This window comes from Pipistrellus kuhlii, unplaced genomic scaffold (assembly GCF_014108245.1).
Source record: "Pipistrellus kuhlii isolate mPipKuh1 unplaced genomic scaffold, mPipKuh1.p scaffold_m20_p_20, whole genome shotgun sequence".
Taxonomy (NCBI): Eukaryota; Metazoa; Chordata; class Mammalia; order Chiroptera; family Vespertilionidae; genus Pipistrellus; species Pipistrellus kuhlii.
Window position 1 is genome coordinate 19,625,546 of NW_023425516.1, and position 26,300 is coordinate 19,651,845.

The window sequence follows — 26,300 nt, forward strand, 5'->3', positions numbered from 1 at the left end:
TCTGGCCAAAACCGATTTGGTTCAGTGGATAGAGTGTCAGCCTGCGGACTGAAGGGTCCCAGGTTCGATTCCAGTCAAGAGCATGTACCTTAGTTGCGGGCACATCCCAGTGGGGGATGAGCAAGAGGCAGCTGATCGATGATTCTCTCATCGATGTTTCTAACTCTCTATCCCTCTCTGTGAAAAATCAATAACATATATTATTAAAAAAAAAAAAAAAAAAGAAAGAAAGAAAACTATGTCTGCTGCTACCCTGAAAGATGAGCCCGGTTTGTCCTGTGAGACTCAGTGTTCTCCACTCTCTATTCTGCAGTGACCCCAGATTATTACCAGCCCCCTGGCTTTAAACACGGGGTGAACTCGCACGTCGTGCTGTTCGAGGGGGAGCCCGTAAACCTGCAAGTGGGCGTCGTCTCGACCGGCTTCCACAACATGAAACTCAAAGTCATCACGGAAGCCGCCAGAGTGTCTGATCTGGAGGATAACCTCTTTCAGGAGAACAGCGTTTCCGAGGTCGCCCCTCAGGCTCCAGACGGCGATGAGGAAGAGGAGGGGAGCAGCAACCAAGTAAGGCTAAGCAATAGGAAGCCTCCAGGCTTCCGTTAAGCACAGTTAATACAGTTACTATACAGGTCATATCCTAGGACAGGGTCCCAGGGAGTGTGCCAGGTATAAGAGCCGGGTAGTTGTGTCCCAGTTTTTATACCTGGCACATCCCATTAGACCCTAACCTGCACCCTCTCACAATCTGGGACCCCTTGGAGGATGTCCATGGGCCAGGCCGAGGGACTCCTCTGGTAAACAAATCCATGCACTGGGCCTCTAGTTAGGAATAGTACTTCTCTGAACATTCTGCACATATTTTTTAGTGAAATATGTATACATTTCTGGTAAGAATATAATAGCTAGAAGTAGAATTACTGGGTCAAAGGAATGTGTACATTTTGCCTTTAATAGGTACTACAAAACGATTTCCAAAGTGGTTGTGCCAATTCACACTTCCATCAGCAATGTATGAGAGTTGTGGTTGCTCCACGTCCTCACCAACCCTTGGCATTTTCCATCTTTTTCATTTTAATCATTCTGGTGGGTGTATAGTAGTATGTCATTGTGGTTTTAATGTGCATTTCCCTGCTGACTAGTGAATTGAGCTCCCTTTCATATGTTAATTGGCCATGTTGGATATCTTTTTTTGGTGAAGTGTATTTTCAGGGTTTGTCATTTTTTCTATTGAGTTCTATTGGGTTGTCTTGCATTCTTATTGATTTTAGGAGGTCTGCTTATACATATCTATATATTATATATAAAAGTCTAACGTGCTAAGGGTCTGACCATTGTTCAACTGTTCGCTACGATGCACACTGACCTCCAGGGGGCAGATGCTCTTACCAATAGGTTAGCTTGCTGCTGGGGTCTGGCCAATTAGAACTGGGTGAGATAGGCCAGACATGCCCTGGAGCCAACCTCCTGTGATCCCTCTCCAGCCTCTAAAATATTTCTTCTAATTAATTTTTTTTAGTGTGTATGAATCCATGCATCAGGCCTGTAGTGTGTGTGTGTGTGTGTGTGTGTGTGTGTGTGTGTATTAATAAACTCTTTCAGGTTTTGTTAATCTGGAAATGTTTTATTTTATCTTTGTTTTTTTAAAGATAGCTTTGCTCTCCCTGGCCAGTTTGACTCAATGGATAGAGTGTCAGCCTTTAGACTGAAGGGTCCTGGGTTCAATTTTGATCAAGGCACCTGTCTTGGTTGCAGGCTCCATCCCTGGTCAGAGTGCATTTGGGAGGCACCAGCTGATGTTTCTCCACTTCTCTTCTACTCTCTCTAAAAGTCAATGAAAAAAGAAATCCTTGGGTGATGATAAACAACAACAATAAAAATTGAAGATAGATTTGCTTGATACAGGATTCTTATTTGACAGTTTTTTCTTGAACACTTTGAATATGTTACTCTACTGCCCAATTGGTCTCCATTGTTTCTGCTGAGAAGTAACTATTATTCTTATAGGGTTCCCTTGTAAGTGATGAGTTGTTTTCTCTTGTTGCTTTTAAGATTTTCATCTTGTCTTTGGCTTTTATCATTTTTACTATGGTGTGTCTGTTTGTGGATCTCTTTGTATTTATCTTACTTGTAGTTCATTGAGCTTCCTGGATGTAAAGGTTAATGTTTTCAATAAATTTGAGATGGTTTTAGTCCTTGTTTATTTAAATATTTTTTCTCACCTTTCTCTCCTTCTCGTTATTTCATTATGTGCATGTTGGTGTGTTCCCTATTTCTTTGAGGGTCTTGTCATTTTTCTTCATTCTCTTTCTCTCTGGTTTTTGCATTGCATAATCTCTGTTAATCTGTCTTCAAATTTGCTAATCTTTCTTCTGTCAATTCAAATCTACTGCTGAAGCTCTCTAGTAAAATTTTTATTTCAGTTATTGCACCTTTAGTTTCAGAATTTCCACTTGGTACTTTTTATAATTTACATATCTTTATTGGTATTCTCTATTGTGTGTGACATTGTCATACCTTTGTTTCTTTAAAGATGATTTTCCTTAAATCTTTGGTCATGTGTACGATGTATACTTTGAAGTTTTTGTGTGTTAACTTTGATATCTGGTTGTTCTCACAGGCATTTTGTGTTATCTGTTTATTTTTATAGTGTATGGGTCATACCTTCCTATTTCTTTGCATGTCTTATAATATTTTGTTGGAAACTTGACCTTTTACATCATATATTATAGCAACTATGGTTATGGTTCTCTCACTGCTCAGGCTTGTTATTGTTAATATTTATTTATTTGTTTAGTGAGATGCTGATTATTTTAGTGAAATCTACTTTCCCCCTGTAGTTTTAAGCCTCTGAAGTTGCTACTCAGCTAGTGTAGCCTTGAATATGCACACAGTCATTTTGGGATGATGTTGATTTTATCAGGGCTTTCTTTGTCTTCTTTCCATGACCACACCCAGCTGTTAAACTAATTGCTGGTGATTGTTTTCAAAAGTGTCCCAGGCATGAATTTCTCTAGAGACTAGTCCAATCAAATTTGTGCTCCTTGAAGGGATGGTTCCTTAAGTTGGCGTTTGAGATTTGTTCTGTCCTCATGAGGGTTCCTCCCAGCTGCTTCTATTCCTGATCATCTCTTGCAAACTGGCCAAACTATAGTTTAGCCCATATGTATCTCCAATGAATCTACCAATAACCTCTCAAAATTTTCAATACAACCTTCACTGTGTTTGAGAGTGCCCTTTGCCTTGAATTTCTTTCATGCTCTGTTGCAAATAAGTCATTTTCTTTGGGGAAAGTTTAGGAGTGATCTCTTTGATGTTCCACTTCTACCTACTGGAAAAACCTCTAAGCTATAGCCCCAGAGCTGGGATGGGAACAGTGGCAAGCATCTCTCAGTAAAATTTCTGATTGAGGAACTGAGTATTAGCTATTGAGGAACATTAGCTTCCGGTCTTTTCTGCTTGATATTCCCAGCATGGAACCACTCACTGTCTTACAAACCAGGGAAAGAGTGATTGGTGTCTTTGCACTCTCCGAAGTACTTCACCCAAAGTAGAGCATTAGTCTTATCTTGGGGGCTGGGTGGAAGATGGAAACCCGTAATTCCAGCCATAGGTAGGGCCAGCATGAGAAATGCTCACGTCTGTCCCTCTCATAAATATAGGCTTCTTAATGTGAGCTGGGGGAGAGGGAGTTGGGAGTTCCTGGCTACACCAGTCTGGAGTTGAGTGGAGTGGAATCTCACAGAGCCTGGAGAATGGAGGGAGTGATTTTGGTTCAAATACTACAAATTTTTGTTGTTCTTGCCAAATTTTTGTAATTTTTTTTATTTTTATTTTATTTATTTATTTATTTATTTATTTATTTATTTGCATAGAGCTTTCCTCATTTGCTGTATTTCCTTAAGATCATTTCAAAGACTTTATGTTTTTAAAAATAGTTTTCACCAGTTTTTTTCTGGGAAACAGGTCTATGAAACTCAGACTGATGTGCTGTCAGTTTATCTTTTATACAACATTCTTACAAAGCAAAACTATAGGAAAAGAAAATAGATCAGTAGGTTTCAGGGCTGAGTGTGAGGTTTCACTACAAAGGGGCATAGTGGAGTTTTGGGGGTTGATGAAATATATATGTGTGTGTGTGTGTGTGTGTGTGTGTACATTTGTCAGAACTGTATACTAAAAATTAGGATTATTTTTTACTGTGTGTAAGTTATACTTAAGAAATGGGATAAGGCTGTGCTCAGGGATTTAAAGAAAAACATGAATGAATAGAATAATGAGATAAATGGGAAGTGTTAAAAATAGGGGGCGGGAGGGGAGGCAAACAGACTATAAAGTTTAACATACTATATCTGAAATTTTAAAGTATTATTAGATGGGATTAGCAGCAGATTAGAAGCTATAAAAATAGATCACTGAACTTGTAGAGCAATAGAAAATATCCAAATTGAACTATCAATAATTTTGGTATTATTACCCTAATAAAACAATCCCAAAACTACCAAATACATATTCTTTTCAAATGTTTGTACAACACTCACCAAGTTAGACCATATTCTGGTCATAAAACAAGTTCCAGTAAATCTGAAACCAAAAGGAATATCAGTAAAATTGGTCAACCTCTAACTAGACTGGTTGAGAAATTAAGAGAGAAGACACAATTGCCAATATCAAGCATGAGAAGTAGGATATTGACAAAATTCCACAGACATTAAGAACAAAATAAAGGACTAGTGTGAAAACTGTATTCTGATAAGTTTGACAACTTAGTTGAAATAGACACTTTCCTTGAAAGACAAAAATTAGCAAACTGACATTTGTAGAAATAAATAAACTGAATGAATCTTTAAAAGTCAGAAAAAAAAGAACACACCTGTATGATTTCATTTATATGAAAATCTAGAAGCAAAACTAATCTAAAATGATAAGAAACAAATTGGTGTTGGGATGGGGTGGGGATTTACTGCAGAGACACAAGGAAACTTCGGGATGCTGAAATGTTGTCTGGCTTGATTGTGGTGATTACAAGTATATACAGGATGTCCCCAAAAATGTATGCACATGCTAATAGCTGATAGCTCTTACATTTTGAAAACAAAATGTATTTTAATAAACACTGCCTTTATAATTACTCAAAATATATATACATTTTGGAGGGCACCCTGTAGATATTTATGAAAGCTTATAGAAGTGTACACTTCAAATAGATGCAATAGTATGTAAATTTTGCCTCATTACAGTTGCATTTCAAAAAGCAGTGATCCACAGTGTTCATTATTGAAGCCCTATGTCTAATTGTCCCAAATTAGAAATAGCCTAAGTGTCACTCAGTGGAGGATCGGATGAGTAAATTTTGGTAGACCAATAACATGAAGCGCTGTGGAGCCATTCAGAATATATTAGCGATTCCCGGCTGGTGTGCTCAGTTAGTTGAGGTTGTCTTGGGCACCAAAGGGCACATACCCAGGTTGTAGTTGTGACCGCCGATCAGGGTGTACCCAAGAGACACCACTGTTTTTCTCTTGCATTGATGTTTCTCTCTCAAATCAATAAAAATATTTTTGTAAAAAAAGGATATATTAGAGAAATAAAGTTAGTGCTATTGAGAAAATATCTATACTTATTTGGCAAATGAGGATACAATAAAATAACCACCTAATAGCCTCCCAGTTTATAATTTGGGTTATGTCAATAACTTGTGCTTGCATTTTTATAACTATCTAATTCTGTCTAGAGCTGTGTTATGTAGTAAGCCATACTTGATTTTCCTTTCTTGCATAAGTTTTTGTTTTCCCGGTGGTTAATAATTGTTTTCATTTTCTTAGTTTTCTCTATACGTATTCCTAATTCAACTTCAAATATTCTGCTGATTATCTAGACTTGAACTGTCCAAATGGTATTCACTAACCACATGTGGTTAAAATTCAAATTAATTTTACTTAGATAGAATTATAAGTTTAGTTCCTCGGTCATACCAGCCACTTTTCAAGTGCTCTGACTAGTGACTGTGGTGGACAGTGCAGATATAAAATGTGTTATCGTCACAGGAAGTTCTACTGGACAGTGCTGGTCTAAGTCTTCCCTGAGATGCTCAGAAGCAATAATTTTATCCTCACTGAGAAATCCAGCCTGGAGCTTTTCACTTCTGACCAAGTCTGCGTGATTGCTCTCTCTGCCTGGTGCCTGGAATCTCCCTTCACCGATTTCCAGGGAATTCTTTGCCTCTCCCTGTGGTAGATCTCTCACTTCCTATTCTTGGTTTGCCCTCTCATTTCCATGCAATCCTCTGGTAACTTCCCGAGAGGGTCCTTCCGTTCTCAGGGCTTCAGGCGTCTCCCAGCTGTCAGATGTCCAGTCCGGTATGCTCATCTTTTTACTCACCATCGCCCTCCACCTTTCACGCCCAGAACAAGTTTCTCTGCCCAGTTCCTCTCAGCATCACCTTTATCCTTTCAATGTCAAGTTGAGAATCCTGGTAGCACTCTCCTTATTTAGTCAGGTACCGCAATTCCGCCAAGCCTTCCCCTTCCAGCCTGTTCTTTCTGCCAAAACTCAAGTCCAGGCCTTCATCCTCTCACATTTGAATCGTTGCCACCGCCTCAGGCTCTCCCCCCGCCTCCTGCTCTCTCCCACATACCACTTCCATCTGATCGTCTTTAATATAACTTTCGTCAGATCACTTCCCTAATTAAAGTGTCTCATGACTCCTGCTTCCTACTTCATCAAGTCTAAACACCTCTGACTGACTTTCAGGCGGCTCATGATCTGGCTCTGTGTTACCTGTCTTATTTCCCACTCTTACCCAACACGTTCCCTTCCTTGTTACGTCAGTTCTTTTACTGTCACGAGAATAAGCCAAGCTAATTTCTGCCTGCATCTTCACAAACACACTGCTCTCGCTTCTTTCATTGGCGCCAAATCACACCTGTCTTGCAAGAGAATTGCCTGTGCTTGCTGTGTCCACTCTCCTGCTTTCTGTCCTCTTTATCCTACTTTAATCGGGTGTCCATCCATACCACTCCACTGTCTGACACCCAATTCTCAGGATTTTCCCATCAGCAGTCACTCCCTCAGTCTTCGCAGTCTCAGTAAATGACACCATCATTTACCCACCTCCTGTGACTAACTCTCAGAGCCGCTCTTAGTTCTGCTTCCTGGTTACCCACCTCCAGTCTGCCAGCAAGGCCAGGGAGCTCCCTGGGACAGTAGATTCCAATCGGACCACTTACTACTCTCTCACTGCTAGCCCTTAGCCACCGGCCTCCCTCTCTTCATGTTGCCCTCACAGTGTCTTTGACACAAAGCACTGAGTCATCTTTTAAAGATATCGATCTGCTCATGTCTACTTGACTTCCATGGCTTTAGTGTCTGCAACAGTTGTCTGTAGAATATGCATTATAACAACAGGAAAAAATAAGGATTTGTACAGTCTTTTAAAAAATAATAAGTTAGTTTGATCTTATTTTTCTTTGAAACACTAACTTACAGCTGTGAGCACGGCACAGTGATGCGCTTTTCTGAGCCAGTTGCTTGGCCAACTCCAGATCACCGCAGCCTGCGGGGCCCAGGAGCCTGGGCGTCCTACTGAACCACAGCCTGGGAGGCAGGGAGGTCATTCTGACCACTGCTGCCAGCTGACCCTCAGGCTCCACCCACGCCTTCCCAGCTGTCCCAGTCATGGCCGTTCGGGCAGATGGGTCCGGGTTCGAGCACATGCTGCTTTACTTGTGAAATGTCTTTGGCCTCTCGTTTGGAGTAGTTCCTCATGCTTTCTCTGGCCTGCATGACCTTGACATGTATGTATAGAACGAGCCAGTTCTTTTGGAGAAGGTCAGTTTGGGCTTGTCTGGTCTTTCTGCATGGCTAACTTCAGGGTGTGCATCTTTTCAAGAATCCTGCAGACGTGGTGCCCACTGCTTCCTGTCAGGTGACACATGACTGGACTGGGAACTGTCCATTCCTGGTGACGTTTATTTGGCTCACTTGATTAAGGTAGTTTCTGCTGAGCTTCTCTACTCTCCAAGTACTTTCTTCCTCTTTGTAATAAATAAGTAGTTGGTAGGGAAGTTCTTTGAAACTATGTAAATTAGCCTGATCTTTATTAAACTTCCCATTTATTTATTATTTAATTATGGGTGCCTATGTTATCCATTACTCATACTTATTTTGATGCTCTCACTGTCTCATAATTTGCTAGTGGGAGACCCTTCCAGCTGTTTTTTTTGTTTGTTTTTTTTTGGTGTGTGTGTGTGTGTGTGTGTGTTTACATGCCCCACTTCCTTACACTTTGGCACAGCAAGTTTGGCACAACTTTCTGCAGTCATTTCTCCAAGGTTTTTCAGTGGTTCCTTTTAGTCACCACGATGTGGACTTTTGCAGTGGTGAGAGCTAGAGAATATGTGTAAGCGCACACACACACACACACACACACACACACACACAACTACATTTATGTCTCTATATTACAGAATTCACACCTATATTGACAATTCTGAGTCAATTCTATAAAAATTATTCTAGTTTTCTCACTTGCATATTTGTAATTTCTCCCTCCGTGAGGAACCTAGCTCCCATTATGCTTAGCGTATTTACTTAATCATCCCCTCAAGTGCAAGCAAACTCCCACCCTGCCACCTTCCCCACACACGTACAGGTGTCCATCTCCACCCTCCAGGGTGCTGGCTCTCCTACCCTGGACCCCTTCCCTCTCACACCCACTGCGAGTCACTGATGAGGCCTCCTCACGCCGTCAGCTCATCCTCCGTGCCAGGCCTGCTCTCCACACGGGCACCCTTCTCACCTGCTCAGACTCGGGCCCCGCCTAACTCTGGCGTTGGGACTAAGCTGCTCATCCAGGGATGGGAAGAGGAAGAAAGAAGGTCAGTGTTTTATTTAGCAAAGACTTTCTAGTTAGTGGAGATTTGGCTCCACGTGGAGAAGGCTGTAACATTTCTGTTCCCTTCCCTTAAAAAGCACACGGGTCAGTCTGAAATAGCATTGTAATCTGGGAACAGAAAGCCAGATCAGACCCGAAAGAACCCAACTTAGGTCAACGTGGAAACAAACATCCAGATAACAGATTCCTCACATTTTTTTCCATCTGTTCAAATATTTTGGTATTTAGACAGCTTCAGAATCACTGTGAAGTGCTAAAGATGATTAAGTTTATGAAACTTGCGTTTTGAATATGGTGGTTTCTGATGCCTGAGGACCCTTGGATCCAAATTAATGATATCTTTTAAAACAGAGAGATGCAAATATTTTGCCATAAAAGCATTATTGTCCTTGAGTTAAACCACAAGATGTCGCAAGGCAGTGTCTACATCGAATTAATTGTTCTTTGAAACTTCAGAACTAAAACCTCTGCAAGATCGCCCTCGATAAGCATGTCACAGATTGAGGCTCTGATGAGGAATCAGAATGTTGCTATCAGAGAGACAATTCCTGGAGCTGACAGCTTTCCCAGGACAAAAATACCTCCAAATCCTACAAAGATAGCAAATCCTATAAAGATAGAAACTAACCCTTCCAAGAAGTAGCTTTCTCAGTCCTGCTCTGCCTTCAGATTTCCTCTGAGAAAGCCACATGGAGGCTTTCTTCCGAATCCAGATGTGATGGGCTGGACTTTTGTTTCATTCTAAGCCAGAGCATTCCCAAACTCCCACCGCATTCCTGGGAAGCCCTGAATGCTATTGAGTGCTCTGGCCACGGCTCATTCCTCTGGGAGTGGAGCACTCTCTGTCTGTTCCTTCTGGAGACCCGGACAGGGAACATCCCTCCATGGCCCCCCGACCAGGTGGGTCAGATAAGCTGCACAGTCCACTTGCGCGGCAGCTAACAACACGCCTTTGTGGGCATGTGAGCACACTTCGCAAGTCTGTGCATGACCTCATGGGCCAGGGAGAGCGGGTCTCATGTTGTGGACTGAGCCTAAATATTAATACTGCTTCATATTTATGTAGTGTCTTTTTTCCAAGGAGCTCCAGCCTCCACAGACATTACGTCATGAATCCTCAAAGCATTGCTGTTCGGTGCATGGCACACATTCCCCCCTCCCTGTTTTTCTGTGATGGAAACTGGAAAGCCAGCGATGGAACCCGGCCCCCCTCTTCTCAGTCTCTACACCATACCGTGAAAAAACCAAAAAACCCAGCTGGACAAGTTTTCAGGCTTACTCGTTGCTTCTTGGGTGGGATCTGAGAGGGTGTTGCAGTTTGTCTGCATTCCCATTTTCAGTGTCTCTGGGTTCCACACTCTTGCCATTCGTTTTAAGTTAAGCATTTTCAAGCATATCTAGCTCATCTTCTGCTATTGCATTTACAGGAACTAGACATTCGTAGCTGATAGTTGAAGTTGAAGACTTCATTACTGGATATATAATCTCACTTATCACTTATACTTTATCTTAATCTTCACCCAAGGATGTGTTTTCATTGATTTTAGAGAGAGGAAGGGAGAGAAGGAGAAAGAGAAACGTTAGTGTGAGAGAGAAACCAATTGGTTGCCTCCCATACATGCCCCAACTGGGGGGTCAAACCCACAACCCGGGCATGCGCCCTGACGGGGAATGAGCCAGCAGCTTTTGGTGTGAGGATGATGCTCCAGCTAACTGAGTCATCAGCCAGGGCTCCATTATACTTCCTATAAACCAAGATAAATTAGATCTTTTAAAATCCCCATACCAGCTCAGAGCACATTTCACTCAGAGCAACCATATATTCAATTTCTATTGGGTGATTAGCATGTACCATATAGTGTGCCAAACATTTCCACATATATTACCTTATTTTACATATGTAATATTTCATGAGAACCCTGAGATTGAGTCTCATATGTAGGGCAAGGGGGAAAAAAGACACTAATAGAAATATGGCCTCAGCTGTTATAATAAAAAGAAAGAGCTCAATTAATTTTAATTCCCTTAGTGGAAATCCCCAGTGTAAATATTTCCACAAAAAGGGAAAATGTGGGTAAATTCTAAAACCACCAGGAATGAGCTCAGTACCCACCCCCCACACACACCCAAAACTTAAAAGATTGATTCCCGTAGACTCAACAGTTAATTCAAAGCGGAGAAGAGAACAAAGCACAGCCCTATCTACTGATGACTAATATTTCTTGATCTCACTTGGTTAGACACTTCCTAATCAGGAATATTAGAACCAGAAGTTACAAACTACAGTGGCATCATTTGAAACACAAGATCAGTTTCATGTCTCACGTCTCATTTTTAGATTCTTTTATTTCTGCTGGATTGCTGAATTCGATAATGGCAGTGAAAGAGATACTTTCTGAGGGTGGCGGGAGAGGGGGAGGAAGGAGATCCGAAAAACTCTTCTAAAACAAAGAGAAACTTTCAACTTTTCATCATCACACTCTGAAAGGCCCGGGTAGAACGTGCCAGAGGCCCTGCGACAGGAGTTCCAGTCTCCTCGGCTCTCGGCCCACCCTGGTTTGAAATGGCCCCGTGTCTCTAAATAAATAGTGTTTAATTTGAAACTGGGCAGCCCTATCCATCATGGAAAATCTTTACAGTTTGGAAAACATGTACAGTGTGTCATACTTTAGGTATATAATCTGGTCATATTCTGTAGCATAGCTACGCTGCAGTGTGTACTCAACAACCTTGGGTCTTTAAGAAAATATATCCATAAAGCTCTAAATGTTTGTTTTCTCCTGTCATAGGAAATATTAGCCAAAGGGAACAGCCTGCATCCCAAGTAAGAGCTTAATGAGGGGAAACTTAGAAAGTGGTGTGTGTGCCCAGCGGTGTTGCCATGTGGGTTGTATGATTGTGGACTGCACCATTCCCCAATCAGGGATGCCGGAAACAGGCAGCCATGTGAGTGGCGCCCCCTGGAGGCGAGCAGTGCCTGGCAGCCCTGATTTTATTTTATTAAAAAATATATATATATTTTATTGATTTTTTACAGAGAGGAAGAGAGAGGGATAGAGAGCTAGAAACATCGATGAGAGAGATACATCCACCAGCTGCCTCTTGCACACCCCCTACTGGGGATGTGCCCGCAACCCAGGTACATGCCCCCAATTGGAATCGAACCCAGGACCCTTCAGTCCACAGGCCGACGCTGTATCCACTGAGCCAAACCGGTTTTGTCTGGCAGCTCTGATTTTAACTAATTCGGAAGGTTTTTGAAATTGCTCTCATTTTTTCTCTGATTCACAATTCACCAATTGTGACCTGCAGTAGGACTTCTATTCTTATTCTCGTGTGTGTATGTGTGCGCGCGTGCACAGTGTGTGTGTGTGTATGTATGTGCACTGTGTGTGTGCACTGTGTGTGTGCACACAGTGTGTGTGTCTGTGTGTGTGTGTGTGCGCGCGCACACACACAGTCGTTAGTTTTTCCTCTCCATGTTGGTTCCAAAAGACTTCCCTCTGCCGGAGGGTGGCATGCTGGCCTGGCACCCGCCCAGCCTGAGGCTTTCCTGAGTCAGGGAAAACGTGTGCAGTTGGAGAAGAAGCTGGTCAGACATGTTCCACCAGCCCCGGGCTTATGGCGAAGCCCCTCCCTGCGTGCTCCTCTTCCTCTGCATTCCTGCATTCCTGGGCTGGAAGCTAGGAGAGTGCTGTTTACACATCTGTGTTCTCACTCCCTGACACTGCTGCCCAGCCCTCTGGGACATCCTGCGGCCCACCCCCCGGCCCTAGCACGGGACCTGGGCTCTGCTTTCTCCTTCCACGCCTCGATTGCCCCTCCTTTCCTTTCGTCCTGAGGAAAGCACGTGGTCTCAGATGGGGAAGGGTGGGGGGCATGGGGAGAAAGCCCACCTCCATAGAATGAGACCCGGAGTGACCCCGTGGCTGGAGTGTCACTTGGTCAAAACCTCCACCTCCTCATTCATTTTGACGGTGGCCAGGCCTGCTTCTGCTTGATTTTTATTTACTTATTTACAGAGAGAGGAAGGGAAGAGGAGAGACAGAGAAATGTTGATATTACAGACACTCATCCATTGGCTGCCTCTTGAGTCAGGGCTGGGGACTGAGCCTGCAACCCTTGGGCTGATGCTCTATCCACTGAGCCAACTGGCTAGGGCCCTGCTTCGCTTTAGTAAGACAATTAGAAGAGATGATGTGGTGACTTTTCTAGCAGTTTCAGTTTTTAGTGGTCAAGTTGATTTTAAAATGAAAGAGACTAGTAAAAGTGGTTGCTTTCTGGGGGAAATCTCGCTGTACCTTTATTTCACCTGTTGCATCTCATTCCGTGGGCCTATATCAGTAATTGAAATAAATGGGAAATGGAAGCAGGCCATGAAATAGACATGAACTAAATAGAAAATTCTGTTGATTACAGGAAATGATTCAAATATATTAAAAGTAATAGTGATCAAAAAGAGAGGTATGCTTATCTTCATTTTGTTTTAGAAACTGAAGATGTTTCAGTGTCTGCTGGGAAAGGAAAATAAAAATTAAGTGTCTGCTCCTCATGTAAAACTTATCCTCCCTCTACACACCCACCGACTTCTCGTTAGGGGGTTGTTTTTCTTTCATCTCTTTCTCCTCAAGTGAACTTCAGGCCAGTGTACAGTGCAGCTCTGACTTAGTGAGTGTGTCTTTGCTGCTCTGCCCGCCGTGCAAAGAACTATTCAGAGGCTGCGCGTTCCTCAGTGTCATCTGCTTTGCCCTCTTCTTCCTGCCTGCGAGAGTGGGCAGCTACGACCCGGGATGTGGCTAGCACACTGGCAGGCTCTTCCATCTCAGTCTGCCACCCAGAGTGGTCCCTCTCTTTGCATATTTGATAGTGCTCTCTCTGGAGTCATCTCTGTCCTTACAGTTATGCTGTGTTCCTTCCAACACTTGCTGCGTAACTGGTGGAGGCTCCGATCTGAGTAAATGACCTACATAGCGAGTCTTTGAGAAGCAGGCTCTCACGTTTCCAATTCTGAAGCTCCTATCTGTTCATCTCTTTTTTGAAGAATCAGCAAACCTATGTCAAGTTCAGTACATCCACTAACATCATCATGCATTGCCTCAGGCTTCCTCCCGCATGCCGCAAACCGAGGACAACGTTTTCGTTTGATAATTACTTCAAGTGTGTACTTGAGTATGTTTTTCTGTGTCTTATGTGTCTCCTGTTAGCTACCACTGAATTAATAGTGAATTACTCAGGCCTTTGAAACTAGGAAAGAAACACATTTTTCCATGGAAAAAAAAAATCTAATATTTTAAAATGTTTTATAATTGTGAAAGGTAAGCCAAATAAGCTTTAAGGTGTTTTTATATTCATTCATTACCTTTCAGTTTACAAATAAAAATGGTTTCATAATCTTTCATCACATCGAAATAAAGGAAAATAAGGAGTTGAAGTAATAAGCATGTTGATGATAAACATATCAAGTAATAAAAGACATAATTTTAACAAAATTAATAAGCAAATTAATGTGTAACTTTATATTTTTAATTATATAAGTTACACATGACTATATTATCATATTGGTAATTTTAAAATTACCAATAAATACATTTAATATCTTTGACATATTTAAAATGTGTGCACACACACGCACGCACACACTCACACAGCACACGCTATGTGCTGTCCAATTTGATAGCCACTGGCTACATGTGGCTATTAAGAACGTGAAACGTGGCTAATTTGAGTTGAGTACGCTATAAATATAAAATATACACTGAATTGTGAAGACGTATTAAGAAAAAAATATAAACTATCTCGATAATTTTTATGTTGACTACATATTGAAATAATATTTTATATTAGATTAAATAATAATTACTGAAATTTAATTTTGTTTCTTTTCTCTTATAAAATATATTTGTAAGAAATTTTAAAATTATATATGTGGCTTGTAATTGTGTCTCACATTCTATTTCTGTTGGATAACACTTTGAACAGATAGTCCTGTTCAGACTGTGGCATCTCAGGAAATATGTTCCATCTTTTCTGTTGTGTGCCACTTTATTTTTACCTTTTTAACACTATTTGTTGAAAAGACTTTAGTTTCCCCATTGAGAGTGTTCTTGACACCCTTGTTGACATGCGACCATATAAGTGAGGGATATTTCTGGGCTCACTATTCCAACTCTTGGTCTGTATGTCTGTCTTTACGCCAGGACACATAAGTCTTGATTACTGTAGCGTTGTAGTAAATCAGGAAGAAAGGCGAGGCCTCCAATTTTGTTCTTTTTCAAGTTTTGGAATTTTAGGGTCCCTTGAGATTTTATATGAATTTTAGAATGTGTTTTTCTATTTTTGCAAAAATATGTCATTAGGATTCTAACAGGAGTTGTATTGAATCTATAGGTTGCTTTGGATAGTATTGACATATTCATACTAAGTCTTTCAAGTTATAAACATGGGTTGTCTTTCCATAATTTTATACCTTGCTAAGAAGGCCTTGTCAATGCTGAAGTTGTAAAATTCTCTATATTTTCTTCTAATAAATTTAAATATTTGCTTTTTACATTTGACTCCTTAAACTAGCTGAGATTTTCTCCTCCCATCCCCCTCAATGTGAGAACACTTGAATTGTCTGCCTTTTCCCAGCTAAAATTTAAAAAAAAATTTTTTATTGATTTTTTACAGAGAAAAAGAGAGAGGGATAGAGAGTTAGAAACATCAATGAGAGAGAGTCATCGATCAGCTGTCTCTTGCACACCCACTACTGGGGATGTGCCCACAACCCAGGTATAATACATGCCCTTGACCGGAATCGAACCCGGGACCTTTCAGTCCACAGGCCGACACTCTATCCACTGAGCCAAACCGGTTTCGGCTTTTTCCAGCTAATTTTAATGCCACTTTTATTATAAATTAAAAACCCATAGACACGTAGGTTTGCTTTTAGACTGCTATTCTATATCACTGATCCATATGTCTATTTCTGTATTACTGTCATTATGCTTTAATTACTGTAACTTTATATTATAATTTATTATCTGAAAGAGTGACTCTTTCCCCTTCATAGTTCTTTTTCTTTTTCAGTATTTCAAAGATTTTTCTGTACATTTTCTCTTCTAATTCACTAATAGAATCAGCTTTAAAGTTTCAACAGACATATTAGTATATTTTTATTTGTATTGGATTGACTTGATAAAACAATCTTAGGAAAATTGACATTTTTATAATAATAAGTCTTTGCATTTTGGGGAAAAAAAGTATTTCTAGTTTATTTCTATTATCACTGTGGTCCCTAGGAAACTTCATGTTTACTTGGAGTATAAGCAGATTGCCTCTGTAAAGCAGTTCTGTCCAGTTGAACTGCCTGTGATGATGAAAGTGCTCCATATCTGTGATGTGTAACATGTGCTAGTGAACACTTGAGTTGAACATTCGCATGTGCTGTTGAACACTTGAAATGTGATTAATGCAGCTGAGGAACTGAATTTTAAATTGTATTTAATTTTGATTAATTTAAATTTAAATTTAAATTTAAATGGTCGCATATAGCTAATGGCTACCATAATAGTGCAACTTTAGGATATATTAATAACTTAGCAATTGAACACTTTTGTAGGTGATTACAATAGGTAGTAAAATAATTATTGATACCTGCTGTGTGGAAGACACTGCATACGGCATTGGAGAGAGGCTAAAGATCATAATATTAAATACAAAGGAATTCCTAAAGAATTTAAAACCCAGTCCCAGGTAAAGGACAAATTGCTTAAAAAATATTTATGCTGCCAGAAAAACACAATTACAAAAATGTGCTGTGGGGATAAAAATAGAGATTGACCTTAAAGGAATTACTCAAAATTTAAAATGAGTAAGTAATAGGAGATTTTTGTTTTCTGAAATGTGGAAGAATAAAGGAGGAGGAAAGGAAGGAGGTATGTTTGGGAAATGTGACTATATCAGTTTCCTAGGGCTTCTGTAACAGATCACTACATGTTTGGTGGCTTAAACATTAGAAATTAATCTCTTACCGGAAGTCCACAGTCAATGTCCCTGGGCTGCAGTTAAGATGCAGACAGAGCCATACTCCCTCTGGAGGCGCCACGGGTTCTTTGCCTCTTCCAGCTCTAGGTGGCCGCTCGCATCCCTTGGCTTGTAGCCGCACCACCAGTCTCTGTCTTGGTGCTCACATTGAAAAACGGTGTCCATGTTCCAGCTGACCACAGCATCCAGTCTGGCTGGAATCTGGGAAACCTGAGGGTGGGAATGATCAGTCATCAGTCCCTGAATGACTTGTGCATGTGTGATGTTGTACCAGGTGCTCTGTCTGCCCTATTCCATTTACTCATTTAAGAACTCTGAGTAGGCATTAGGGGCTGATGGAGGAATCTACAGTGACTATGCCTTTGACCTTTCATGACTGGGAAATGGTGATTAACACGTATTGAAAAGTCAAAGGAAAAACTGGTCACAAAGGGGGAAAAAAGAATTTGGCTTTGGCTGTGTTTAGTGTGAGGTCCCAGTAGATTATGTCCAAAAAAGGTCAACCCTAGATAGAAACCTGTGAACCCTACATAGAGTTCTGATGGCCTCACTTACAGTTTCCTACCTCTGTTTTCCCATCTGGTTGAAGAGGTAAGTTATGAGGAGCACTGAATTTGAAATCGGGAGGTGTGGGTTCAAGTTTCCACATCTGTAAAAGGAAAAAAAACCCATTCCTGCCTTTACACTGTGATAAGCATTCAAATGTTTGTAAAACGAAGAGCAAATTTTTAAAAAATATATTTTAAAAAATATATTTTTATTGATTTCAGAGAGGAAGGGAGAGGGAGTGCGAGAGAGAAACATCAGTGAGGAGAGGGAATCCTTGATTGGCTGCCTCCTGCACATCCCGCACTGGGGATCGAGCCCACAATCTCTCTTCCCTTGGCTTTCCTGTGTGACAACCTGCTGGCCATTTATCTTTGTTTGTTGGCTCGTCTTCCACCTAATCTCTCTGTTGGCGCTCCTTGGGCTATGTCCTGGCCCCTTTCCCTTCTCACGCTCTCATCTCTCAATAAGTGAGTTCTCCACACCCATGGCATTAATGAGCTGATGACGCTCAGATTGACATCTCCAGCCCCGACCTCTCTCCCGAGCACTCACTTCCACACGCAGCTGCCTCTTCTCAGGCCACTGGGCTTCACGGTATTCCAAACCCAATAGGTTCAGAGCGCCCATGGTTTTCTACCCGAGGGAACAGAACCCCCATCTGTGAAGTTAGCTCAACCAGAAACTGGAGTCATTCTTGACATACCTGCCTTTCCTTCACCATCATATGCAATTGGCCAGTCTTCTGAGCCTACCTTCTAAATACTTCTCACTGCTGACTTTGCACTGCCACCCGAGTTACCACCTGACTGCTACACTGGCGTGACTCATCACTGCATCCGCTTGATGCCTCCAATACCTTTCTGCGCTGCTGGCAGGTGCTCTTGGAACAGTCATTCACTCATTGAAAAATATATATTGAGCCCCTACTATGTGCATATGATCGGGCCTAGGCTGGTGTGGTCAGTGGGTTGGAGTGTCATCCCGTACACGGAAAGGTTGTAGATTTGATTCCTGATCAGGGCACATATCTCAGTTGTGGGTTTGATCCCCTGTTGGAGCATGTACAGGGGACAACTGGGCATCTTCCTTCTCTTTTCCTCTCTTTAAAAATCAATGAAACAGCCGGAACCAGTTTGGCTCAGCAGTAGAGCATCGGTCTGCGGACTGAAAGGTCCCAGGTTCAATTCCGGTCAAGGGCATGTACATTGGTTGTGGGCACATCCCCGGAAGAGGGTGTGCAAGAGGGCAGCTGGTTGATGTTTCTCTCCCATTGACATTTCTAGCTCTCTCTCTCCCTTCCTCTCTGTAAAAAATAAATAAAATATATATATTTAAAAATCAATGAAACATATCCTCGGTGAGGATTAAAAAAAGAGAGCATGGGGTTAGGAAAAATTTCTTTGAGGAAGTAATTTTTCATCTGCAATCTGAAGAATGACTAAGGAGTGAATTAGGCAAAGAGCGGGCAGGTGGCAGGAAAAGAGCATTTGAGGCAGAAAGAACATCATGTGCAGAAATCTGAAATCAGGAAGGAGCAAGACGTGAGACACTGAGAGGTCAGAGGGCGAGGGGCAGGTACAAGAGCTGAGCCTGGGACTGCTGGCCACAGCCAGGCTCTGCGGGGACGGGGGTAATGACTCTAATTGGGGGGATTCAGGGCATCTTGGAGCCCCTCAAATGGCCTGCTACCGTGAAATGTATAACAATTCCTTCCTTCATTCCCCTCTTTCTCTGTTTCTCTCTCTCTCTCTCTCTCAGCATTTTTCTGAGGAGAGAATGCATAGCTTTCATCAGTGTCTTTTCTTTTCTCTACCCGCCCCCCACATACCCCCAATATATTGTTATTGATTTCAGAGAAGAAGGGAGAGGGGGAGAGATACAGAACATCAATGAATTATTGATTGGCTGCCTCCTGCACACCCCCTACTGGGGATCGAGCCCTTGACCGGAATAGATTCTGGGATCCTTCAGCCTGAAGGCTGATCCTCTATCCACTGAGCCAAACCCGATAGGGCATCCTCAGGGTCTTACAGGCAATCTGCGACCCTCTTCTTCTCTAGACGTGTAGAGTCTGACAGTGTGAAAGCACAGGTACTGACTCTGGATTTTATCCTACAAGCAGTGAGAGGCCATTGGAAATTATCAAGCCCAAAATGGACAGATTGTAAAACCAACAGGGCAGGGACGCTTATCTCTTTTGCCACTGATGTGCCCCAACCACCTAAAACAGTGCCATGCACAGCACTGGCACTCACTAAATAATTGCTGGATGAATGAATGTCTGTTATGGCCATTGAATTATATTGTACTGCATTGGACTGCGATCATGTGCTTTATGCTTCTTCCTTATAAGAGTCAGTTCTTGATAACGACTGTGTCTTATTCATCTTTATATCACTAGTGATATGATACCAGTGCCCAGCACAATGCCTGGCTTCCAATCAATTTCAAAATGCATTAATTAATTCAGCCAATAATTTAAGAGCACCTACCAGATGCCAGGAACCTGGGAATAAAAAGATGACTAATATGGTCTCATTAACCTCCAGGATAAACAGTAATAAATATTCAAACCAGTTTTTAAAGCAAGCGAATAAAGAAATAAATGGGCTCATTTAAAAGAAAAGACAGCTTTCCAGTGCTTTTCAAAGACTGCTACCAAGCCAGCGAACCAGCCAGCTGTGCTTAAGGCAAATCCTGCTCTTTGGCTTCCCAAATGGAGACTATATTAGCAGGGAAGTATCCTACACCAGAAAGCATATTTTTAGGGCTTTTTTCAGAAATAAGTGTAGCTACTCCACTTCTGAGGCTCCATTGGTAAGTGGGCCATAGAGGCCTCTGGTTAGTCTGTATACAAGGAACACTTGGAAAGCTATCTGTTTAAAGTATCATATGACATGCATTATAAATCATTGGATGATCACCGATGTTAAATCCCCCAGATAGTCTGTCTAGCCTGCCTGATCGCTGGCCCTCAGCTTGCCTGCTGGCTTTGGCATCCAATGTGCACACTCAGTCGGTTGGAACACACTTGGAAAATGTTGTATGGACAAATCTGTGGTTTATGTAGTTCATGCAGATTGTTCATCTGTGTTAGGAAGAGTCCGTGATGGATCACATACTCACTTTTGAACCCACTGGTTTTCTGCCAATGATTGAAAGTTCCCAGGCCTCACTGGTCTCCTTGAGATCGGATACATTATTTAAAATATTGCCGTTAACTCACCGCAATGAAATTCTAGTTCTGAAACTCATAATACAACGCTGGCTTACTTTTGAGCAAAGAAGAAGAGAACAAAACCATTAAACCACCAGGCCTGCTTGTCATTTAAGGGTTTGCATGTCCCTTTTCTCTTCTCCTCAGTGTCCCCAGACTCGATAGAAATGAGGGTCAGGCCACTGGAGTGAAAAGCACAGACCTTTTCTGACAGCCGCGCTGTGACAAAGAAGTTGGGTTTTGGGTTTTTATGTTGCTATTTCCCTCCCTTTAGAGCAGACCGGTTTCACTTTTTACATATCTAAGCAAAACATGTATTTGGTGAGCAGCTCTATTTATTTTCTTAGTTCTATTGTCAATGTCTTAGTTTAAGCCAAAGGGAATTTGTGGTTTCTGAGATCAGAATTTCAACTGCTTTCTAAAGCTAAAAGAAAAGTTAGTGATTATGTTAACCATTTGTAGACCCAACCTTTGGTTCTAAATGGTACTTAAATGTTTTATTGCCATCCCCACTATTTTGTAGTAATAATATAGCAATACTAATAACCTATATTTATAACAAAAGAAAAAAGGATGATGTTGGAACCTCTCGTAGATATTCTGACAAGTCTTACTTAAAAATATTTATCTTGCCTTGGCCGGTGTTGCTAAGTGGTTAGTGTATTGGCCCCACTAACCAAAGGGTCATGGGTCTGATTCCAGTCAAGGGCACGTACCTGGGCTGCAGGTTCCACGCCCTATTTGGCAACCAATTGATGTGGATCTCTTACATGATGTTTCTCTCCTCTTACTCTCTCCCCTCTCCCTTCCACTCTCTCTAAAATAAATGGATAAAAATATTCTCCAATGAGGATTAACAACAACAAAATACTTATTCTATTTTCCTACCAAAGAAAGAACAGAGGACATGGAAAAACCTTTCCTCCCATCTAGTGGCTAGAAAATATAAAAAATCCAGGCATTGGAGATGGTCTGACAGGTTATAATACATCTAGTTGTTCATTCCGTTAAGCAAAAATAAGTCCTAAAATCTTGACCAAGGCTGAGCCCAAGAGAGAACTGTATATCTATGATGACTCACTAATCAACTTCCCTTTAATCAGTGACTCTTCTCTTCAAGAAGGAAGGCCCGTGGTCCTTCCCAGGTCCTTAGTCTGAAGCCTGAGAGGAGAGACACACTGTATGTTTCTGCCACCTCAATGGGACTGAGATGCTATCGCCTCTAAAGCGATCAGTGCCCTCCATCTGCCTGACCCTTCCCTGCTCCTTGCTGGCCTCACACCCTAACAACTCTCCCCTCAAGAGGTGGATGTGCCGCATCCACTACAGAGAGCCAAGCAGCTGTCCCTGAACGGCTGCCTCCAGGCCCGCGGCTGCTGAGACTGGGAGCCGCAGATGCTGCTGGCAGCGGGGCCTCCGGACAGGGCCAAACTGGCCCACGGGAAGGCAGGTTTGGATCCGCTATGCAGCGCTCAGATTAGCGCTCGGTCTGCCTGCCTGGTGTGTCCTTGTGCAGATGGCAGGTCCTTTGCTGAATGTGCCTCTCTCTGGCGGTTCTCACAGGTCCCGAGAAGGAGCATTGAGCTCAGTCAGCAAAGTTCGGAGAGCGCCAGGAAGAGGAGGAAGGTCAGCGAGCCGCTGAGACGCATCGTCCTTGGAGAGGAAACGAGATGAGAAGCCTCTGCTACGCTTATCCCCAAAGAACTTTGTTTTGGGACAAACTACATGAAGAGTCCTAGTAGGAGAGTGAGTTCCTATCATCACCCTTTTCCTAATTTGTTCTTCAGCTTCCGTAGTTGATAAATTATTAGGTATGTGTGTTCACTTGGCCGCAGGGAAGCGCGGTCCGGGCTGCCCTGGGCTAGCCTTGTTTCCAGGGATTTAGCGATGGGACGCCCTTCCTGTTTACAAAGGGGCCAGCGCGGCTCCGGGAGGAGAAGCAGGCCGTTGTTCCGAAAGGAGAGAGGGTTTTCTTTGCATAATCAGACTCCCTGGTACTCAGACTGTGAAATGTTCCAACTTGTTGTAACCTGTGCCCTGGAATCCCTCTAGCTTTATTAGAATTCCCACCGAATGGCACAGATGTGTGCGGAGTGCTTGCCCAGGAGTGATTTCTGTGTTAATTCAGTCACGAGGTGGAACAGCTAAGTGTTGGACGATCAGGTTCTTCCCATCTGGCCCTGGGCCCGATCTGTGGGCCAGCCTGAGGCCGGGGAAGAGGCTGCGGGGCCGGAGCTTGGCTCCCTCGTAAGGCCTGTGGTGAATGCCTCCCAGCAGCCCTCAGTTTACCTCCCAGCAGCCCTCAGTCTGTAACCTGCAGATGAGGTTGCTAGTTCCCTTTTTCTGGAAGAATTTTGATAGAATGAACTATAAATGACTTCAAGTGTTCTTTTTGTTATTCTCTAACATGGGATTTAGTTTAAATGGATAGAACCAATAACTGAAATGTATAGGTTAAATACATTTAAATAAATGCATTGGTTAAATTTTCTGGTTAAATAAAAAAAATTAAAAAATAAAAAGGCAAGGTATTGCTTTCTTGCTTGGCTTTTCTTCTTTGCTTCGATCGATGTTTCTCCAAGCGCAGAAAGAACACCAGCTCTGGAGTGCTTCTGAAAATAGAGTTCACAAGGCCCGTTTCACTTCTACGGAAGCAAAGTCTCCAAGGATGGGGCCCCATGGGAAACCCCCTGATTCTAAGGGACACAAAAGATTGAAGCCTGCCGCCCCTGAGCCAGACTAATCGGGGCATCGGGCCCAGAGGTGTGCTTTCTCCGGAAGAAGGCTGAGCTCTCCCAAGAGGAGGATCCGAGGGGGCGCCCAGCGTCACTCCAGTGCTCATCCATCTCTGACTTCCAGGGACCGGGGTCTGGGACCGGGCTCACACCAGGGCCTGCTTCGGGGGAGCGTTCTCTCTCTCCCCGCATGTTCCGTGTCCTCACGTAAGCTGGCTTTGCCGCTGGGAGGAGAGGAGGGGAAAGGTATTGTGTTTATTATATCCTGGATGGAACTGCAGCCTGAGTCACCACGATTGCCTCTGAGAGAGTCGTATGAAGAGATTAGCTGTCTACCAGAGGGATTAGGGTTATTGTGTGTCTCTCCGGAGGGCAGATCCGAGGCCGAACTCCTGCAAGCTGCAGAGGCCCGTTTGGCTCGGTGTGAGGAGGCGCTTTTCCAGGTTGTCAGGATCCTGAAACGGGCTGCTGCCCTGTGAGGTGTGAGTGTCCCTCCACACAAGTGTTTGAACACAGAGAAGCTTCACGAAAACTCCAGCAGCCTCTGACTCTAAAGTAAAGCCGTCCTGTGGAATAGTCAGCCTGGGCCTCAGAGGAACCCTTTTGCTTAAAAAGAGAATTTAGCTGTGTTTACACATTTCATCTGCGTAGCCTAAGGCTGACAGATCCTTTAAGTCAAAGTCTAGAATCTGAATCGCTCCAGAAAATGCGTAGAGGGATTTTAGTGTCTCGGTGAGCACCCCTCTCCGAGGAAGGCTGTCCATGCCCATCGGTGGGAAGCGTGCGTCTCCTGCAGGGAGTGAGGCAACAGAGAGGAGTTGCTGGGCTCTGTCCTTGGCAGGAACACAGGGAAGGAGATCTGTAATCAGGGGACCTGAGAACCGCGAACATGTGAGCCAGCTGATTTTACATAGCAGAGCTAATGTATGCAGCCCCTATCAAGATGGGAAGGCGTTCAGTTTTATTTACTGAACGATTTACCACAAGGATAAACACCTCTCCTCTCGCCTATTCATTTCTGCCCTGCAGAGGAACGAAATGAGTAAAACGCAAACTCATCAAGAAGCTGGAATTTTGGTGAGAAGAGTGGCATCTGGGACCCCGAGCCGGGGACCCCGAGCTGTCCCACACTAACATCCCCTCGCCCTGGCTGTGCGTGGCTCCTGGGTGTGATCGCCAAGATGAGGTGACGGCGGCCTAGAAACGGGCGCTGATCGGTGAAACATTGTGCAGGGGAAATCTGGGGTTTTTCTGTCTTTACAGAAAGTTGGTCTCTCTGGAAAGAGATGGGTTCGCTCTTTGAAGGCAGGCACCGAAGCCGCACCTTCATTTCTCCTCTCGGGTCCCGCTGGCGGCTGGGCTCTCTCACTCTCCCGCTCATCTCTGCCAGGAAGAGGCTGGAAACGAAGCTGAGCATGTGATCAGGGCCAAAGTGGTTCGGCATGTGTGCGTGCGTGCGCGCGCGTGTGTATGTGTGTTCAAAAAATAACGTTCACTGTTAGAGCCAGTTTTCATTGTTTTAAAGTATTCAGTTAATTTATGGTTTCAAATCCAGCAGCCCTGGCTCTTAGAGGTTCCCACGGATTCTGATGGCAGAGCTCATCCTCGGTTAGTGGAGGAGGAGGAGGAAGAGGAGGAAGATGATAAAAGGAGGCTGAGCACACTCTGGTTGTGGGAGTTAAGGCGAGGGCCTCCACAGGGTATGAGTCCATACTCTCCACCAGCAGGAAACGCCCCTCTTTGTCCCAAGTTAGAAATGATTCGCTTCTATTTTTAAGACTGATTCTGTGTTTGCGTCATGAGGCCTGGCTGAGGCTTGCTGTGCCGTTGTCCGTTTCGGTAGAGATGGGGGCGCCGTTGAGGGCCTCGATGGGCCCTTCCCTCCCGTAAGGCATTGGAAAGCCAAGACACTACCCAGAGACGGGGACACTCGAGGTACTAATTCGCTCACGTGGCTTCCCCTGGGATGCGCCACATTTTTACAAATCAGGGTGCGCCCTCTGGGAATGTCAGCGTTGTTGAGACCGACTCTTGTAGAATGTGTTGGCCTCACAAATTCTGCTCACTGACTGTGTGTGTTGGGGTGGGGGCGGGTAGACTGAGCTCAGTCCAATTAAACATCTCAGTCTGGTCTTGGCCTAGCCATGAGGTTCAGCAGTACAGGGTTTCCCCAGAGCAGGAGGGGAGAGGCAGGCTGGTTCAGACAGACTGGTAGGGCATGGAGCCTTCCTTGGGGACTCAAACTCGTAGGGATAGAAACCTGGAATAAAAGTGGACGTTTGGGGGGGTCTTTAGTTGGATATTCTGACTCCTGAAGGCGGGAGAAGTCTGAGGTACCTAAGTTCCATTTGGCTAATGACTCATCAGCTCTAGGTGAGCAGGCAGTTAGATCTTCACCTTCCTTTTAGCAAGCTAGTCAAGAAAGAGCCTAGGTTTCTGGCTTCAAGACCTGACCGCAATTTTCTAGACAATTATAAATCCTCTAGTCCTCATGTTACTCAGCCGGTAACACGTGGATAATAACGACGCCTGCCTAGCAACCCCGTTGTGAGGATTAAGCGAGGCAATTCACAGGAACTGCTCAGCATACATCCAGCCAATGCTCAACAGATGCTCGTCATAATTGTTCATTATAATTGCTATTCTTTAAAACTTGGCCAGTCTCCTTCCTGAGTCTCAGGAGCTCCGGATCCCTGTGCCGCCTTTGCCTGTGTCAACACCCCCTCCTGGCTCAGCCAGCACTGGAGCATGCTCCCCATTGCCTCTGCTCTGAGCTTCTCCCCACTCCTGTCCCCACATCAAATCTCCCTGGCCCTCGGGACAGTCCGATGGACAGGAGCATCAGGGTGAGCTTACTGTGCTGCCCTCCCACACTAGC

The 26,300-nt window shown here is 43.4% G+C and overlaps 1 protein-coding gene and 1 long non-coding RNA gene across 7 annotated transcripts in view; one reads left to right on the top strand and one right to left on the bottom strand.

Annotated features, from left to right (window-relative positions):
• HORMAD2 (HORMA domain containing 2) overlaps positions 1-23,215 on the top strand; it is a 49,329-nt gene extending 26,114 nt beyond the window's left edge. For all 6 annotated transcript variants that reach the window (XM_036449730.2, XM_045585709.1, XM_045585707.1 and 3 more), the window contains 2 exons: positions 314-567; positions 22,251-23,215. In XM_036449730.2, the coding sequence (XP_036305623.2) occupies positions 314-567; positions 22,251-22,361 (365 nt within the window). In that variant the 3' untranslated portion in view covers positions 22,362-23,215. The remainder of the gene's footprint in view (positions 1-313; positions 568-22,250) is intronic.
• Positions 10,083-17,573, bottom strand: LOC123652860. Its single transcript, XR_006742393.1, has 3 exons — positions 17,487-17,573; positions 16,909-17,131; positions 10,083-10,410 (listed from the first exon to the last, which is right to left on the bottom strand). It is a non-coding gene; the product is annotated as an uncharacterized LOC123652860 (long non-coding RNA).
• Positions 23,216-26,300: the final 3,085 nt, after the last annotated feature.